Source organism: Balaenoptera ricei, chromosome X (genome assembly GCF_028023285.1).
Source record: "Balaenoptera ricei isolate mBalRic1 chromosome X, mBalRic1.hap2, whole genome shotgun sequence".
Taxonomy (NCBI): Eukaryota; Metazoa; Chordata; class Mammalia; order Artiodactyla; family Balaenopteridae; genus Balaenoptera; species Balaenoptera ricei.
The window spans coordinates 18,796,573-18,815,829 of NC_082660.1; the positions used below are offsets into that span (position 1 = coordinate 18,796,573).

General features: G+C 41.4%; 1 protein-coding gene across 1 annotated transcript in view; it reads left to right on the top strand.

Annotated features, from left to right (window-relative positions):
- Window positions 1-19,257, top strand: part of PHEX (phosphate regulating endopeptidase X-linked) — a 198,071-nt gene that overhangs the window by 51,135 nt on the left and 127,679 nt on the right. Inside the window, exons 8-11 of the mRNA XM_059910108.1 lie at window positions 2,833-2,916; window positions 4,392-4,537; window positions 12,003-12,096; window positions 14,261-14,389. Of these exons, the coding sequence (XP_059766091.1) occupies window positions 2,833-2,916; window positions 4,392-4,537; window positions 12,003-12,096; window positions 14,261-14,389 (453 nt within the window). The remainder of the gene's footprint in view (window positions 1-2,832; window positions 2,917-4,391; window positions 4,538-12,002; window positions 12,097-14,260; window positions 14,390-19,257) is intronic.

The window sequence follows — 19,257 nt, forward strand, 5'->3', positions numbered from 1 at the left end:
TGGCTTGAGTGGAAGCTTATTTTTAGTCTAGTCTACTCTTTACACCATTCCTACTCAGAAGTCAATCTGATCTAAGATACGGGCTTTGGGAAGTCTATCCACCCATACTGGACACATAATTTGATGTAGAAAGTGTATAGGGCAGGCTGGTAAGCATTTATTAGCTTCCTTTCTAGTGCTACTTTGTACCTACCCCTGGTTTTCATTCTTTTCTTGCCCCACTCTAATGAATGTCATTGTGTCATATGCTGTGTTCTGTGTAAGTCACCTTTTAAATTTTTTCAGGCTCATGGTGGAGGCAAAAAGATACAAGAACAAACTTGAGGGAGAATAATCAGAAATCCTAAATGGTTAGCTTTGTTCAAAGAATAACTTTTCTAGGAGAACAAAGAATAAAATCTCTATACATTCCCAGGACTGGAGGGAACAAATATGGTGAAATTTGCTTGTGGAGATACATTGTAGTGAGAAAAAGGATACTTTTGTCAAGGAGTGGTTGCATGTAGGTTGGTAGTCTTCTATAACAGAAGTTGGTAAAAATCCTGAAGTGCATGGGAGTCCAAGTGTTGCTTGGTTTTGTGTTTGGCGCAGTGCGGTGGGGTGTTGAAGTGAGGAGTAGGCTGATAGGGTCAGGAGGAATTGGCCTCTTGGCTGCGGTGGTGTACATGTGTATCTTTCTCTAGACCCCTAGTTGCAGAGCAAAAAGTTCATCCCTGCATGTCACCTTTGAAGACTGCAGAGACTGCTGCAGATGTTCTGGAGTCAAAGACTGTGCTTCTAAACCGGTCTCGAGGCCATCTGGATTCCCTTCCCAGGCAAATAGGAGACACAGCAATCTAATTTGGACCGAAGCTCTGATACAGCGGGAAAGGCCTTGCCTTGAGCCAGGGATCTGGACCAAAAAGGGAACTAAAAACAGCTGGGCTGAGGCAAGACTGGGAATTATCAAGAGGTTAAATGAAGTGACAAATCCATGGGGTGGGGGAGTAGCTGGCAGAGAGCTGAAAACAGCTCTGAGGTCAGAGGGCTCCAGCCTGGGCCTGCAAGGCTGAGTAGAGGGAGGAGGAGAGTGAACGTGCTCTGAGGAATGACTTATTAACAAATCGAGCCAGGAGACTGCTTTTGAGTTATAGGAAGTCTCTCCTGTGGAGGGTGAGGAGGGAGAAGCTGAGGACACTGAAGCATTTAGAAAAGAGGGGGTAGATGTCTGCCACTCAGCCTTCTGTGATTTTGTCTTGACAAATCCATGGTGTGTGGGTTTTTGGCCAGCCGGTAATGCTTATATGTGTCTCTTACATCCCAGGTCACTAGGGACCTTCAGAATTAGTGGGCACATCATCCTAGGGAAACTTCTAAAGCTGGGGAGACAGGACAGCATAGTCAAACCCCCCCAAAAGTTCTTGTAAACACAGCCATGGAAGTGTGCATTCAGCCATTCCCAGCTAGGGATGTGTGCATAAGGGGAGGTCTTGTTGATGGCGTGGCCCTTGGGATTAGAGCCAAGTGGAGTTTTTTTTGCTTTTTGTTTTTTTAAAATTTATTTATTTTATTTATTTATTTTTGGCTGTGTTGGGTCTTCATTGCTGCGCGCAGGCTTTCTCTAGTTGCGGCGAGCGGGGGCTACTCTTTGTTGTGGTGCGCGAGCTTCTCATTGTGGTGGCTTCTCTTGTTGCAGAGGATGGGCTCTAGGCATGTGGGCTTCAGTAGTTGTGGCTCACAGGCTCAGTAGTTGTGGCTTATGGGCTCTAGAGTGCAGGCTCAGTAGTTGTGGCACACGGGCTTAGTTGCTCCGCAGCATGTGGTATCTTCCCGGACCAGGGCTCGAACCCGTGTCCCCTGAATTGGCATTCTTAACTACTGCACCACTGGGGAAGCCCCCAAGTGGAGTTTAATTGGAAAGACTTGAAAAAGAAAACGAATCATAGGCAAAGTGTTGAATTACGGTTCAAACCATGAGGGTGGTGTTGATGGGTAGGGGAGTCCTGTGTGAGTTGGAAGGTGGCAAGTTTAATGCAAGGGAGTCAGATGATGGATGGTCTTAAGGCAAAATCATGATGTGCTCAGGGGCGTGGGGAGCTACTGCCTGTCCACGGAAGTGATTAAGATGGCCCTTGAGGAAGATGATTGTTGTTGCTCTTCTCAGACTAAACATGGCAGAGGCTAGAAGCTTAGATTTGGTGTTGCCAAAATGGCCAAGAGCATAAGTATTGGGAATGGAGGAGTGTGAAGAGTCAGGGCTGTAGATGCAGACTTGGCAATATGTCTGGGTGGTAACTGAACCCATACCCCTAGCACTGGGGCCAGGGGAATCTCAAGGCCAGAGAAACCAGAGGGAAGAGAGGAAGTGAGGGAATGAGCTGTTGACAGAATGGTCACAGGTGGCAGTGGTGTCCAGATAGTCTAGTGCTCTTCAGTGAGAATGTTCCCTTAGGGATGAAGGGGTGGTCTGTAGTCCATGAACTATGGAGGTCATTACCTGGACCCCACAGGTGAAGGTGGGATGTTTGTCTCAATTGCTCAACGTTAGTTTGGCTGTGAAGCCCGAGCCAGTAACAGATTTTGCCCATCCGCATTATAGGAATGGGAGGGATTCGAGTAGTTATTTTTGTACCTAGGACAATGTTTCACACTGAGCGGGACAGCAAAGTTTCTTTTTATTTTCTTAATCTTGCCTGAAGTGATAGCTTTTTTTCCTCTCTCCCAGATTCGGCACCACACCAAAATCTTGAAAAAGTTTATGATACTATGCAGATGTTTTGGCACATGTAGAAAGTAGTCATGCAGTAAGAAATGGTTCATTTGAAAAAAATAACCAAAGTCTCTTTCCAACAGATAATGATTCCACATGAAAACCGAACCAGTGAGGCCATGTACAACAAAATGAACATTTCCCAACTGAGTGCTATGATTCCCCAGGTTGGTGAAAATGATCCAGGAAATTGTATCTTAACTGGTCATTTGACAAGCGATTCTGTTTCACCTGTGTGTAAAATTTTGGCTCGTAAAACCTACCATTGGTCTTCTTGCTCATCATCATCTTTGTCAGTCATCACATAAAATATCCCTTGTCTGTGCATCAGGATGCTTTCTGCTATAGGGAATAGAAAACTTTTCCAAGAGTGGCTTAAAAACTTCAAGCCCGTTTTCTAATATGACAGAAAAGTCTAGACATAGGTGGCTGTTGGTGTTGGTTTAGCTGTTGCACAATGTTGTCAAAGATCCAAGTTCTTTCTTTCCATTCCACTCTTCTTAGTGTGTTGGCTTTTTGACTTCACGTTTGATGACTCAAGGTTGTAAGGTGGCTGCCACAGCTGCATATGTCACATCTGCCATCAGGGCAGGAAGAAGTTGGAAGCACCAGTATGGGCCATGTCTACCTCTTCTACCAGGAAAAACCAAAGCCTTTCTAGGTGTCTTCCCTTTATTTCTTATCAAGTAGGATTGGGGCACGTGGCCATCCCTACCTACAGGCTAGGCTGGGCAAGTGAGTGACTGTTTTTCCTTTTCAATAGTGGAGGCAGGCAAGGGAGGAAAAGAAGAGAAAAAGACTGGGGATGACTTTTGGGGTAGCCAGGTAAGAACGCCAAGATAGTGATGCTATGAAGAGGGGAAACATGTTACTTTTTGTTGCTGCTTGTTTCCCTCTGTGTAAGAAAGGCTATGCCAGAGGGAAGAGCAGAAGTGTAATGGGGCATCTGTGTCTGTGTGGACAGGAGAGTGAATGAGTAGGGAGTAGGGGAGAGTGCAGGGAGAAGGGAGGTGAGGGCTAGCGCAGGAGGGAGGGAGCGTGCAGGGAGAAGGGAGGTGAGGGCTAGCGCAGGAGGGAGGGAGCGTGCAGGGAGAAGGGAGGTGAGGGCTAGCGCAGGAGGGAGGGAGCGTGCGGGGAGAAGGGAGGTGAGGGCTAGCGCAGGAGGGAGGGAGCGTGCAGGGAGAAGGGAGGTGAGGGCTAGCGCAGGAGGGAGGGAGCGTGCGGGGAGAAGGGAGGTGAGGGCTAGCGCAGGAGGGAGGGAGAGTGCAAGAAGGAAGGAGGGAGAGCTCAGGAGAGAAGGGAGAGGAAGGAAGAGAGGGAGGGGGAGAGTAGAGGAGGCAGGGGGAGTGCTGGAGGGGCCAGGGGAGCGAGTGTGCACGTTACCGGGGGAGTGTGTGTGTGCATGTGTGGTGCATACGCAGACGGTACAGAGCACATATTCCATTTACGATTCAGGCAGTAGGTCTGGTCTGGGTGGCAGTGATCAGGAATTTATTTTCTAGATTTGAGCAGTTGAATGTTTAATTATTTGGTCTGAAGTCACAAGCAGTGGATTACGTTCAGCTGACTCTATTTGCCTTTCTCCTTGATTGTTGCCCCCCAGAGGTTTTCTCACTATGTTTTTTTTTCTCTCTCTCCTCAGTTTGACTGGCTGGACTTCATCAAGAAGGTCATCGATGTCAGACTCTACCCCGAACTGAAAGACATTGGCCCCTCAGAGAATGTGGTGGTCCGTGTCCCTCAGTACTTCAAGGATTTGTTTAGGATATTAGGCTCTGAGAGGAAGAAGTAAGAGCTTCCTTGTGCATTTTACTGTGACTTTTATTTTTCCTTTTAAATTATAACGTCTTCCGTCTCATGTCCTTTGAAAACTGTTTTTAAAGAAAGTTACATCAAAAGAGTCTTAGGGAAAGTCGTGGTGCCCTTTGTGACAAATGGGCCGAAACCATCATCTGGGGTAATTTATTTGCTATGATGACAACAAATACGCAGTGTTTTTGCCCCTTATTTCTAGTCTTTCTCCATATTTTCTCTCTAAAAGCCTAAATTGTTTATTAGTTTTGGGAACTAGTCATATAATGATGTTATTTTCTGAACTTTCTATATGAACATCTTTGTTTTCCCCCAGTTCATTCTTGGTCCTTTGCTGTTTTTTTCTGGTTTCTTTTAAGCCATTAAGTCACTTTGTGGCAATAAACCAAAGTACCAGTATTGAAAAGACATAAGATCACTCTGAGAACTGTAGAAAAATTGGACTGATGAAACAACTTCAGGAACTGTCAGGTTTTTCTTTTATTTATTTATTTATTTTTGGCTGCGTTGCGTCTTTGTTGCAGTGCGCAGGCTTCTCATTGCAGTGGTTTCTCTTGTTGCGGGGCATAGGCTTTAGGCGCGCAGGCTTCAGTAGTTGTGGCACATGGGCTTAGTTGCTCTATGGCATGTGGGAGCTTCCCAGACCAGGGCTCGAACCCGTGTCCCCTGCATTGGCAGGTGGATTCTTAACCACTGCACCACCAGGGAAGGCCTTGTCAGGTTTTTCTTAAAGAATGTTTTAGAATTTGTTGCTTTGTTCCTTTAGCACTACAAAACAAGGAAATGCTAAAAATGTCCAAGAAAGAGAATTTTTTTTTATTGAAGTAGAGTTGATTTACAGTGTTGTGTTTTACTCCTGTACAGCAAAGTGGTTCAGTTATACATACATATACATTCTTTTTTTTATATTCTTTCCCATTATGGTTTATCATAGGATACTGAATATAGTTCTCTGTGCTCTACGGTAAGCCCTTGTTGTTTATGCATTCCATGTATAAAAGCTCATGTCTGCTCACCCCAACCCCCCACTCCAGCCCTCCCCCAACCCCCTCCCCCTTGGCAGCCACCAGTCTGTTCTCCACGTCCGTGACTCTGTTTCATAGATGGGTTGACTTGTGTCATATTTTAGATCAGGAAAGAGAATTTTACATCCTCATGAAGCCATTCACATTTGACTACAGAAAATGAAGCACAGGAAGGTCAAATAGTTCACAAAGACAGCTTAATAGGCTAATTGCCGGGCCATGATTAAAAATCATACTTTCTTATTTGGACTTAGACAAGGCTATGTTACCAGGAATTGTGTTGGAAAAAAGGCACCTGCAGAAGTCCTAGGAATAAAATTTAGCATCCATCCCCACCTATGAAAACACTTAGACACTTTTGAAGAGCTGTTCATTTTAAGATGCTATTTTCTTATGATAAAAACAATATGTGTTCATTGAAGAAGGCATACAGAAAAGTAAACATGCAGAAAAGCGAGAGTAGAAATAATAAATTCACTTCAGATTCTTTGTGAGGTAGAGCCTTGCTATTCCAAGTGTGGTCTGTGGACCAGTAATGCCAGCAGCATCACCTTGGGCCCTTGGTAAAAATACAGATTCCAAGGGCCCTCCTCCTTAGAGGCTGATGCAGTAGATCTGGGGTGAGGCCCAGAAATCTGTATTTTAACAAGCACCCCAGGAATCTTATGATTAGTTTTTTGGGAGACTCACTGCTTTAGAAAACTTTTTCATATGTACTTCCTAGCTCTGAAATACTATAAAATATGACCCAAATGATTTTGTACTCCTATGCCATTGAGTTACTTCAGCACATTTTAAATGGTGGTGCTAATTTCTGTTGAAAGATGGAATTTGCCATGCTGTATATGCATCCTTCAGCACCTAGTGAGTTGGTTTCTTCTAGTGTCTGTGTTATCTTCAGTTGTAAATTAGTAGGTACTTTTGGAAATTGTATTAATTTTATTTCCACAAAAGCATAATTTACAATCAGGGGATAGATTGGGCCTTGGTTTACTGTATTAGATAATCTCTTTGGTGGTGATTACACTTTAGAATTGCAGGACCTGTCATGACAAAGGGACCAAGAAAGACCATGATTGGAGGAAGACTTTAATCTGGTTCTTGACAAAATGATAACTTAGACAGATGTAAACATAGTGAACTATAGTGTAAGAAAATATAGATAGAAAAATTAACTGCAGACATTATGTACATAACATAAATGACCTGCAGATGTTATGAAGCTTCAGTTTTAAATAAAGACAAAAACCAAATCTCTGTCACATAGTTTACTCTTCAGCAACCAATTCCTCAAAAACAACTTGTATTCTGTGTATGTTTATGAGATTTCAAAACACTATATGCTTCTTGAGAATTTTGATAACACTTTATTTGCATGGCACAGTATGGTTTTTAGACTGCTAATCATCTTTGATCCTCACTTGTGTTGTGGCACAAGAGTGGTCAAGGAAATGTGCCCTTGGGTTCCCTAGTTACTATATTAGTCAGGACATACCAATCACTGTAATTAGCACCTCTAAACTCTTATTGGCTTGTACAATGAAAATTGTACTCTCTGCTCCTGGAATGTCCAACATGGGTGTCCCTGTAAGGCAGCTTTCCTCCAAGTAGGGACTCGGGAACCCAGGCTCCTTCCATCTTGTGGTTCTGCCTTCCTCTGGCTTTTTGGAATCCTCTCCATTCAGCCAGTGGATGGGGAAAGAGAGAGAATGGAGGATTGCAAGGAGGTTTTGTGGGAAGGCCTAGAAGTGGAATGTGTCACTTCAACCCATATTCCATTGACCAGAACTCAGCCACATGACCCATTTAACTGCAAGAGAAGCTGGGCAATATAGTCTAGCTTCGTGCCCAGGAGCAAAATATCAAAGAACTTACCTAATTTTCTGGTTTGCTCCTCTCCCTCATCTCCACGACTCAGTGAGTATCTGATGGTGGGCACTCCTGTAATTGCTTTTGTAACTTCAAGGCCTAGCATGGTACTTCTCACATAGAAGATACTTCCTAAAAATTTCTAAAAGTTAACCGATGGCCCAATGCCCACTGTGCAGGAGGTGACATAGGAGCAGAACCCCAAAGGATAAGGAGGAATTTTCCAGGTAGGGGAGAGTGGAAAAGGGGGATGTTGAGCATGTTGGGTGATGGGACTAGCATTAACTTGGATGTTGCCTTCAAGGCAACAGTTTCCGGACTTCCCTGGCGGTCCAGTGGTTAAAACTCCGCACGTCCACTGCAGCGGGCATGGGTTCGATCCCTGGTCGGGGAACTAAGATCCCACATGCTGTGCAGTGCATCCAAAAAAAGAAAAAAAAAAAAAAGAGGCAACAGTTTCTGATTCAGTAGATCTTGGGGGAGGCCCAGGAATTTTCTAACAAGTTCTCAGGTGATGGTGAAGCTGCATACCTCTGGGCCGCCTCTAGGATTTAGGAAGGTCTCTTTGGCTTTGAGAACCTTCGAGAGGTACCTGCTTGGCTTACCTCAGGTGGCTTGACTCAGAGGAGCAAATGCAAGCTGTGGAATCTGAAGACCCAAATGTTAGTCCTGGAATTGACCCATACTTATAAGTCCTTTGACCTCTGACCTTTGTTTTATTTATCTGAAAATTGGAATAATAATAATAACCACCCCATAGCATCATCATGAGGATCAAAAAAGGTCTTTATGATCTCTTAAATGCAATACAAATGTAAGCTGTCACTAATTGAAAGCAAGGGGCAGGAAAATCTTCTTAAAAAAAAAAAAATCTTCCTAGTCAGAGGCTTTGGGAAATGATTTCATGCTGCTCTCTTAGTGGTGGATTCTCTCCTGAGATGCTTTGCTTTCCTCTACTTTATTTATTGCCATTTGGGGAAATTACCATACTGCTAAAAATGCTTTTTGAAAAAAAAGATGTGTTATTTTTCAAGGACTGTTGCCGAGTCTTATTTTTGTTTTTTGATACATCTGAGCCTTAAGTGGCAGTAATTCAGTCGTTACGGTCAGATCTGTTCCTGGCGTGGTAATATTAGCACCCCCAAGCTGTGCTCCCCAGCGTTCTGCCGGTGTACTTACAGCACGCTGGGGCAGCGCATCAGCGCCGTTGCCTCACCGTGCCAGCTTCCCCGGTTCCGTCTTCCAGCTCTCAGAGGTCTTTGTGTGCTATCGTCTCGGTCATGCCTTGCTTATGAAGGCCTCACACACTGTTCTTTCTTCATACCCTCAGATTTCTGTGAAGTGTGGTTGTCGGAGTGTTTTGGGGTCTCTGTGACTGGACAGGAAATCTTTGTGGAACTAGAGGTGTTAATCCCTCACTGTGTGGCATGGGGAAAAGCGCAGAGGCTTTAAGAGTCAGACACACGTTGGTCTGGTCTAGCCTCCACTGCTTATTACACCTGTTCTCCAACTTGGTTGCACATTGGACTTAGCTGGGGGGGATTTAAAAACAATATTTATCGTGGGTCTCACCCTAGAGATACTGATTTAATTGGTCTGGAGTGGCCTGGGCATCTGGACTTTTAAAACTCCCCAGGTGATTCTACTAAGTTGGAGACCGACTGATTATGGGATCATGAGGCGTTACTTAATGGTTGTAGGCGTCAAGTTTCCTTTTATGTAAAATGCGTACAATAACATCTCTCCTATAGCAATGCTGTGGGAGTTATAGATAATATGGGATGCCTTAAGCGGTGTGATTTTAAGGGAGCAGGAAACGCCGAAAAATCTAAAACCCCAACATACTTGCATCATGCTGCCTCTTCTACCGCCAGCATCAGGCCACATCCTAACAACTTCCCCAGTTGATCTGGCTCATCACAGACCCCTTGAGGGAATAGCTTCTGAATTCACGTAAGCGTACCTGCTGGCCACGGACCTCCTTTGAATCTCTACTTACGGAGCCAGCATAGCTCTCACAGCCCAAAAGCAGTATTTTAAGGTTGAAGAACATACAGACCTTGTGTTAGGGTTGGGCTCTGCCCCTTTAACATTCTAGATTTTGGACCCTAATTGCAGCCTGTGTGTTCCCTGCTGTAGCTGGCCTTTCTGCCTATAGCTCTGAGTGATGGCCCTCAGCATCCCCTCCAACACAGAAGCTATTCCTGCATTATTCAGCCTGTCCACAGTTCATGTTCCTGCTTCACACCCTGAAGCCTTCATAGCCCAAGCCCCGTCCCTCTCCCGAGGCCTACTCTCACCCCTCAGGTTGAGGTGTGCACTCTCCCCAGCCCAGGGTCTGGCATGCACTTTTGGGTGCTGGGGTCTCCAGATCATTATTTCTGTGCTTGCCTGGTTCCCTGCTTGGCTAAAAGACCCAGGAGATCAGGGGTATAGCTTTCTCCCCTGTCCATCTCCCCAGCACCTAGAACTATTAGTACATATCGGGTGCTCAGGATGTGCTGAATGAGTGAATGAAAGAAGGGTTCCTTATGTACTTACCGTGTATCCCATTCAATTAAAAACCCCATTTTTCACGAACAAGCTGAAATCTGAAGTTCCGTGTCCCCCAGCTACACTCTAAGTTCTCTGAATGTAGGTGCTGAGTTCCTATTTCTTTACATTCCTCATGGCATCTGGGATGATACTTGGCCAACAGTAGGTGCTCAGTGAGCACTTCTTGTCTTTCTCAGGATTAGGGATGTGAACTCAAAAGGTCCAAAGGAATGACCTAAAACTACATGTTTATTATAGTGCCTCAAAAGAGCATGGACAAGGGCTAGATTTTGCTGATGAGAGTGGTGGTCTCCGAGGGGAAGTGTGCGTACCTCAACAAGATCCACTGGGTCTGAGAAGAAACTTTTAGAACTTCTATATCTCTTTATTCTTTCCATTGAAAAAATAACTAGGCTATATTGAGTTTTGCTATATAGATGGCCATGGACCCTTCATTTGATCTGCATGGCACATATGAGGCAAGACAGTGTTACCTTCACTGGTTAGTCTTTATTCCATATATTAAAAATAATCTCAAGTCATTTACATATACCTGTAGATTTATGAATTTTATTATTGGTTTAATCCTCACAAAATGGACAAGTGATTTAAAAAATTCTTGTAGAGAAACAGGAATTGAAGCTATTACTAATTGTATAAGCACAAAGTGAATGGGAAAAAAATGGCAGAAGTGGCCCTTCGCCCACTCTAGTTACGCCATCTTGGTTGGCCAGATGACAAGGTAAAAACAATGGTGTTCTAACCAGATCTGGGAAGGATATGGTCAAAATATTTTGAAATACTCAAGACAACCATATGAGATGTTGATTTACATTGACTGTCATTGTATTAACCTAATCCTATATGGATAATGTGTCTTGAAGAATTAAAAGTGTTTGAAAGATTAACTAAGGAGTTTGGAAAATATCTTCATTTCATTTTATCTTTCAAAATGTCTATTTCTATATTTGTGAAAAACGTTCCTGATATGTTAGTCCTTTAGTATATCTCTATATAAATTAAAATGACTATACATATCTTGGGTGTGTATGCTGAAATACATTTAATTGCTAAGAGTGCATATCCACTGGGTTAGGATGCCACGCAAATGAGAGTGTGGGTTGTTCTTGATGGGCCAGTTGCCATCATCATGTCACACTGCTCTCACATGGCTGGCTGACCGAGAGCCCTCTCAGGAATGTGTGTTATTAGTCACCATGGTAATGGCACAGCTGGGAGGGGATGGGTCATTAAAAATTCATCATCACTATTGAGTTAGAAATTAACTCAGATCACACATCCTTCTAAGGTCAGGGCATGTTTTGCTTATAGAAAAAAGGCAACACTTAAGAAAATGTAACGGATTTTTAAAAATATGTATTATGGACATTACATGAGCGTATGGGGTTGTTCATATATTTGGAAGTGAACAGTAATGAAAACTGGAATTTACTCTGTCAAACATTTTGTTACTTATTTTAACTTCACAATAGCCCTGTAAGGTAGGGATCATTCTCATTGTATGACAGAGATAAAATCAACGAGCTTAAGTGACTTGCCCAAACTCCCACATCTAGTAGGTTTGCAGCCAGGGTGCATATCTACATAATTGGTATTAGCCAATATATTGCATTTTGTTTCCAAAAGGTAAGAATTCATCTGCATTTTATCAAGTCACCTAATAATTGGAAGTTCTTGACAATTTCTAGACATGAAAGGCTGGGTAACAGTGGACTCCATGTCCTGAGTGGGAAAGCAAAATGTTCACGCTAAGGCCTGGGGCTGGAATTTTCATATCATCTATCTGTATTAGGTGGTGAAAAGCAAGCCAATTTTGGTTGAGCTTATTGACACTGTATCATCTTATGTCATTACTCAAGTGAAAGTTCTGCAGTTTTGTATGAGCAAGAGGTCCCTCCATGGAGCTTTGCCAACAGATTTTCCCAGGGTGCTCTGCAGAGCATCAGATATCAAATTCAACACAACAAATGTGCTTCTCTTTCTGTTAACAGGACAGTTGCCAACTATTTGGTGTGGAGGATGGTTTATTCCAGAATTCCAAACCTAAGCAGGCGCTTTCAGTATAGGTGGCTGGAATTCTCACGGGTACGTTTTAAGAAGATTGCAGTGTTACATCACTGGATAACTTCACATGCCGGAACAGTCTGTATATTAACTAATCCAATAAAAATCATCTTCAGGGATTGGATGAAACAATCCAATTGTTTAAACAGAGGGAGTTTTGCAGCTCGAACTCTATTTTTTTTTTTTTGGCTTTATTTCTTTTTATTGAGGTAAACCTTACATACAGTAAGGTACACTCAAGCTCTTCTTTGATGAGGCTATATAGAGATATTGAGGGCAATACTTGGGACCACCATGTTGTTTTCGCTCTCCCCTTATCAGTTTATTCCCCTTTCCCCCAGTGTTTTTAAGTGGGTCACTGTAATTATAATTTTAATATTTCTTAGTGATATATTTGTAACTGTCTTTCATTTTCAGTATTCTGAATATTCAAAATATGCATGATATAAGTATTAGATGGTAAAGTTTCATCTTTAATTTAGGGGTAGAGGTTTGTCTTTAACTCTACCTTGATCTTCAGTCTTTTAGTTTTTCCTAATTCTACTAGGCCAAAGAGGCCTAAATTTAGTCTCCTCTGAGATGTGGCTCAACTGCCTGAAACACTTTTCTTCTCCCCCTCCTCACCCAGCTCTGTGATCTTTGCTCCTCTCCCACTCTTGTTCTCCTCTTAACTTACATAGGTGTTACTCTTTGTTTCAGACGCTTTTGTCTGAGTAATTCTCTTACTAATACAGGACTTAAGGATTTTGTGGCTTTTTTTTTTACATTTAAGAATTTTGTGACTTTAAAAAATATTTTAAGTTAATTTTATCTCAATTTGGAGTTAAGTAATGGCAAATTTTGTAAGCTATACTTTCATTTAACAGACATTTTAGTTACTAGAGAAAGTGATAAGTAGAGAAGTTCTTAGTGGGTCATTACTCTTGAGTAGTAGCACAATTATTTTGGATACATTTTGGCCCTTAAAGTCACTAGAGTATTGAGCTTTATAGAGAACATCATAAAACAACTATATATGTTGAGGTCATATCAAAGGGTTAAGCTACAAAAAAGGTAGATTATATATATGTGTCTGTGTGTATTTTTAACTCCCATGGATCACATAAAAGATGGTACCCAGCTGCTTTCCACCCCCACTGTGAAGAGAATAGAGAGGTGTAAGAAGTAGTGTGTGAAAATTTGAGGTTAGGTATGAAGGGATGTTTCTTGAGCATAACGTGCTAAATATAATACTGAATCGCCAAAGAAGATTGTAGGATCTCTTTCTCTAGAAGTTTTAAAAATAGATTCATTCATTCCTTACCTCTGAGAGTGGTTGTGTTATCAGAAAGTAGAGGAAGAATGGATGAACTTCATTGTTAATCCCATTTGCTCTGAACCAACAACCTGGGTCTAACATCGTTCAAGGGATGCCTCCAGCCACCATTCTCAGAGCCTCCCTCCCTTGCTGTCTGCCTTCACTTTGCATTTTGAGTGCTCCAAACTCCCAACCTGCAAGGGCAACTTAAACGATATTTATTTCTTTGCTTTCATCCCCCAAGAGTAAACCTTTGAGCCTTCCAAGTCCTGCTTTGGAACTTCCTTACTTGTTTGTAAGTGTTTTCTTGAAATGGTTTAATTGGGACAGATGAGAAAAACATTGACATCTATTTTATACTTGGTCACCAGTGTGTTCTGTTATGACACAGTGTAAATATGCTTCCTGGGTTGTTCATGGTGGGCATATTTTCCTGGTCTGTCTTGTGAGTGTACTTCCCAGAGCAAGGAAACCCTCACTGGGTAGGAGCTTGATCACCTACTGATGTTAGACCTTTCTTGGTGGAACCTTAGTTCTCAGTAGATATTAACTACCATCTGGACACTTGGACAGCATCCCCTCACATCCCTGTTAACTGCAGAAAAGCTATGCTATTGTCCAAATCCTTTGTTTAATGGGGAAAATTGGAAGGAAAGGAGGAATACATTATTATCCACTCTTAAAATATTTTCACTTAGTTTTAAATATAATGGGACAAGCAGAATATTTTTCTTCGTCCGATTTTACCTTTGGTTTACTATCTGACACATGTATATGGGTTGGGGCCTGCAGTGTTTTGTAGACTGTTTCCTTCAGGTTGTTTGAACTTTTTTTCAGTCGTTGGTTTTATCCAAGTGAAGCTCAATCTGGATCGATTATCTCCCACAGGTAATCCAGGGTACCACAACTTTGTTGCCTCAGTGGGACAAATGTGTCAACTTTATTGAAAGTACCCTCCCTTATGTTGTTGGAAAAATGTTTGTGGATGTACACTTCCAGGAAGACAAGAAGGAGGTGGTAAGTGCTGCTCCCCAGCTGGTAAAAACAAGGGCGGTTAACCAGATCTGACATGGATATGGTCAGCAGGCCAACATCAGCCTTCTAGCTCTTCAAGTGACGAATCTAGATCACAGTTTTGCTTCAAAGAGGAATTCCTGCAGTACCATATTAATTGAAAGCTCAAACTCAAATGTAGAATGTTATCATGAAAATTAAGAAAATTTAGAAATGAGAAAACAGCATGAAATCATGCCTTAAAGAGTCAGAATTTCTCCTGTAGAGATTAAATGTGTTAGGTCAATGCTTAGGAAAAAAGAGGACCTAAATAATTTTAGGATTGGATATTTGAACTATTGTAATTACAAAAGGTAGAGATTTTGTAGTCAGATTTCTTTGTTTTACAGATGAGGAAGCTGGAGACCCAGTGATGAAGTGGTTTGTAATATATTTAACAACTTTTCTTTTTTTGCCAATTTTATTTATTTATTTTTTGTTCTTCAAAATAAGCAACTTTTTAAAAAATTGAAGTATAGTTGATTTACAACGTTGTGTTAGTTTCTGGTGTACAGCAAAGTGATACAGTTATGTGTATAATAGTTATATATATAATATATATAGTATAATGTAATAATTAGTGATGTTGAGCATCTTTTCATGTGCCTATTGGCCATCTGTGGAGAAATGTCAATTTAGGTCTTCTGCCCATTTTTTGGTTGGGTTGAAAACAAACAATTTTTTTATTGAAGTATAGTTGATTTACAGTGTATTAGTTTTGGGTATACAGCAAAGTGATTCAGTTATACATACATATATATCTATTCTTTTTCAGATTCTTTTCCATCATAGGTTATTACGAGATATTGAGTATAATTCCCTGTGCTATGCAGTAGGACCTTGTTGTTTATCTATTTTATATATATATTAGTGTGTATCTGTTAATCCCAAACTCCTAATTTATCCCTCTCTCCTTTCCCCTTTGGTAAACATAAGTTTGTTTTCTATGTCTGTGAGTCTATTTCTGTTTTGTAAATAAGTTGATTTGTATCATTTTTTTGGAGTTCACATATAAGTGATATCATATGGTATTTGTCTTTCTTCTGTCTTCACTTACTTCACTTAGTATGATAATCTCTAGGTCCATCCATGTTGCTGCAAATGGCATTATTTCATTCTTTTTTATGGCTGAGTAGTATTCCATCATGTGTATGTGTGTGTGTGTGTGTGTGTGTGTGTGTGTGTGTGTGTGTGTGTACACCACATCTTCTTTATTCATTCATCCGTCGATGGACACTAGGGTTGCTTCCATGTCTCGACTATTGTAAATAGTGCTATTATGAACATTGGGTTGCATGTATCTTTTTGAATTAGAGTTTTCTCTGGATATATGCCCAGGAGTGGGATTGCTGGATCATATGGTAGTTCTATTTTTAGTTTTTTAAGGAACCTCCATACTGTTCTCCATAGTGACTGCACTAATTTACATTCCCACCAACAGTGTAGGAGGGTTCCCTTTTCTCCACACCCTCTCATATTTAACAACTATTAAGTAGCTTAGAAACAGAAACAAAATGCAGGGATTTTTTCCCCCTTTCCTTATGCTGTCTTCTAAAAACTAGAGATGTGACATTTATTTCACAGAAAGCACTGTCAATTTTTTTCATAAGCTTAAAAAGAAATCCTTTTATTTTGTAAATTTCTAAACATATATGGAAAGAGCATTGTAATCAACTTCCATGTTGATTACACCCATGATCTGTGGCTATTCGTAATTGTCGTAGTGGTGTTAATGGCCCAACCAGATAAATCCACTAATAAAAGGTGAGGTTTAATTTCATTCATTTACTCAACAAATATTTGTTGAACATCTGTTATATACCAAGCACTGTTCTAGGCACTTGGGATACAGCAGAGAACAAAGATCCCTGACCTCATTGAGAAGACATTCTATTGGTGAGGGTAGACAAAAAAAATCAATACAATGCATACATTAACAAGTGTATTAGAAGATGATAAGGACTCTGGAAGAGAGAAGAATGAGATCAGGGTAAAGACAAATCGGGAGCGCTGGAAGGTATGAATATGTGGGGTGGATTGTAGGGTTAAATAGGATGATCAAGGAAAGCCTCATTGTGAAGATGACATTTGGCAAAGATTTGAAGGAGGTGAGAGAATTAGATATGGCATCTATCTGGGGGAAGAGTGTTCTAAGCAGATGGAACAGTTAGTGCAAAATCCCTGAGGCAGTGATGTGCCTGGAGAGGTCAGGGAAGAGCAGGGAGGTCCACGTGGCTGGAGCAGGGTGAATGAGGGTGAGAGAAGTAGGCACTGAGGTCAGAGCAATAGCAGGGATGGTGTGGCGTTTTATAAGACTTGTAGAACATTGTAAGAATGTTGGCTTTTACGCTGAGTGAAGTGGGGAGCTAATGCAGGCTTTTTAGCAGAGGCCTGATGTGACTTGACTTATGTTGAGAGGATCGCCCTGGCTGCTGTGTTGAGAAGAGATTGTATCAGGTCAAGAATAGAAGCAGGGAGGCCAATTAGGAGACTATCAGAGGGACCAGGCCAGAGATGTTGGTGGCTTGGACCAGATGGTAGCAGTGGAACTTGTGAGAAGGGGTTGTATTCTGAATACATTCTGAAGGATAGAACCGGCGCAGTTTGCTGACAGATTTGTTGAGGGATCTGAGAGTAAGAGTTCTGAGTCTGATTAAATGGAAATACGGAGGTGCTATTAACTGAGAAGAGGAATACTGTGGGGAGGATCAGGTTTGGAAGGGAAGATCAGGAGTTCCGTTTTGGCCATGTTGAATTTGAGATGTTATCAGACTTCAGGTGGAGATGTCATGGAGGCAGTAGGGTATGTGAGTCTTGAGTTTAGGACAGAGGTTGGGGTTGAAGGTTGGAGGAGAGAGGAGGAGTGAAACGGTTGTCCAGGGGAGTGGGAGACTGAGTAAACTGAGGAAATGTAGTATGGCTGCTCTAGGTGAAGTTGGAGGTCATGAATTTTAAAAAGTCTTCTCATTTTGGCTGTGTTCTTCTCCATGTGTTTCAGCTACACTGGAGGAGAGGGTCTATTTTAAAATAGAAATTTCAATTTAGCTAGGTTTTTGGTTTTGTTTGATGTGCATTTTCTTTGTGAAGAATTATATTTTACAAATGGCATGAAGCAGAATATCTAGGTATGACTAACTAACGGAGGGGAGGAAAAATAATTTTTTCTCTACTCTTCTAGGTTCTTGTCTGAGACCGTCCTGTAATAAAAGATCAATAGGAGAAAAACAAACAAGTTTAATAACATGTGTACCTCTTCTACTCAGGAAAACTGAGTAACTCCCAGAAATGGCCCAAGCTACCACCTTAAATTCCAAGTCCAGCTAAAGACGAAATAAGACGTTGAGCACTGGGAGAAGCCAGTTATGGGCACCAGACAAAATGCAGTAAATAAGGGTATGGCTGTTATGAAGATTTAAGTCCTTGCCTTCTCCATTGATAAGAGTTTCTAGAGATTTAGTCATCCTCCTCTTGGTACAGAGAGGGAGACACCCTTACAATGGAGATTACCCTTATAAATGTTAATTTCTCTCACAAAAGGGTGATTTCTACTGTTTTCAGGACAATTCCTGTGTCTGCAGCCTCTCAAAAATAATCAGCCCCAAATAATCGATATGCCAAAGGGGCATATTTTGGGATGGTATATTTTGCTTCCCTTCACTAATAACAATCCATCGTAGTCAGTCAGATATGAATATGTAAGCACCTTGGATGCAGGTGGTCATTAAACATTGAATTTAAAGGCAAAGAAATAAAAAAGTCTGTTAAGCCATGATAATTCCACTGGTTGGTATTATGTGTTGATATGTATTACAACTATGTATTATGTGCTGAGGTTTGCTTTGGAATGCCATACATCTAAGCACATTTACTTGGATTTTTTTTCTGTCTTTTGATACTTTGGAGAATTGTATGCCAAGTTCGAGACTTTATAGTTGAACCTGAAAGTACTCTTCTTGTAAATAATTCCACTGAAGAATTAATGTCTTATTTCAAAAAACTGAATATTCCCATTGTGTTTTCTTTCACTCCTTGGTCGGAGTAAATGGATTGAGAATTTATCAGATAATCACAGTGGTAACATTATAAGCCCTGGGAAGGATATAAAAACAATTAAGGGATAATGGAGGTGTTTTTATATAGCAGGATTTTTTTTTTTGGCAGTAGAAGAATTTTAAGTAATACGAAAGGTATGTGGATTAATTTGTTTGTCTCAGTTTTGGTGTGAAAGTCCCTTTTTCATGTGTCAGGATGTGACAAGTAAAGTTGATTTTGGCACTTCCCCCCTTATTTTGATGTACATGGGGCGTGAAGGTAGTGTGATAGTTACACGGATACTCATTTATTTTACATAAAATTATTTGCCTCCCTTAAGCAGAAGCTATTTGCCTCAGGGAATACTTAAGTTGGAAACTTATAAGAGTAATATCTGGCTTTTTATAGCCGTGTTACAGGGCTCTCATCCAAGAACCACCTGGAACCACTGATTTACTTGAAAAACATTCTTTATTATTAGCTACAATCCAAAGAGAAAAACAAAAATATCCCCAATGGGACAAATTCCAGAGACACTAACTCAGAGGGGTGGCTGCCATTGTTTTATTTTCAAAAACAGTTGTTAAGCAAATGAATGCAGTCAGAAGGTTAAACTTCAGGTACTTCTCAAACTTTAATGTGTACAGGAATCACTGAAGGATCTGGTGGTTAAAATGCAAAATCTCATTGCCTTTTAACTGGGTCTGGGGTAGGACCCAAGAATTTGCATAACAAGCTCCCAAGCAGTGCTGACACTGCTGGTCTAGGGACCACACTTGGAGTAGCAAGGCCTTTGCACC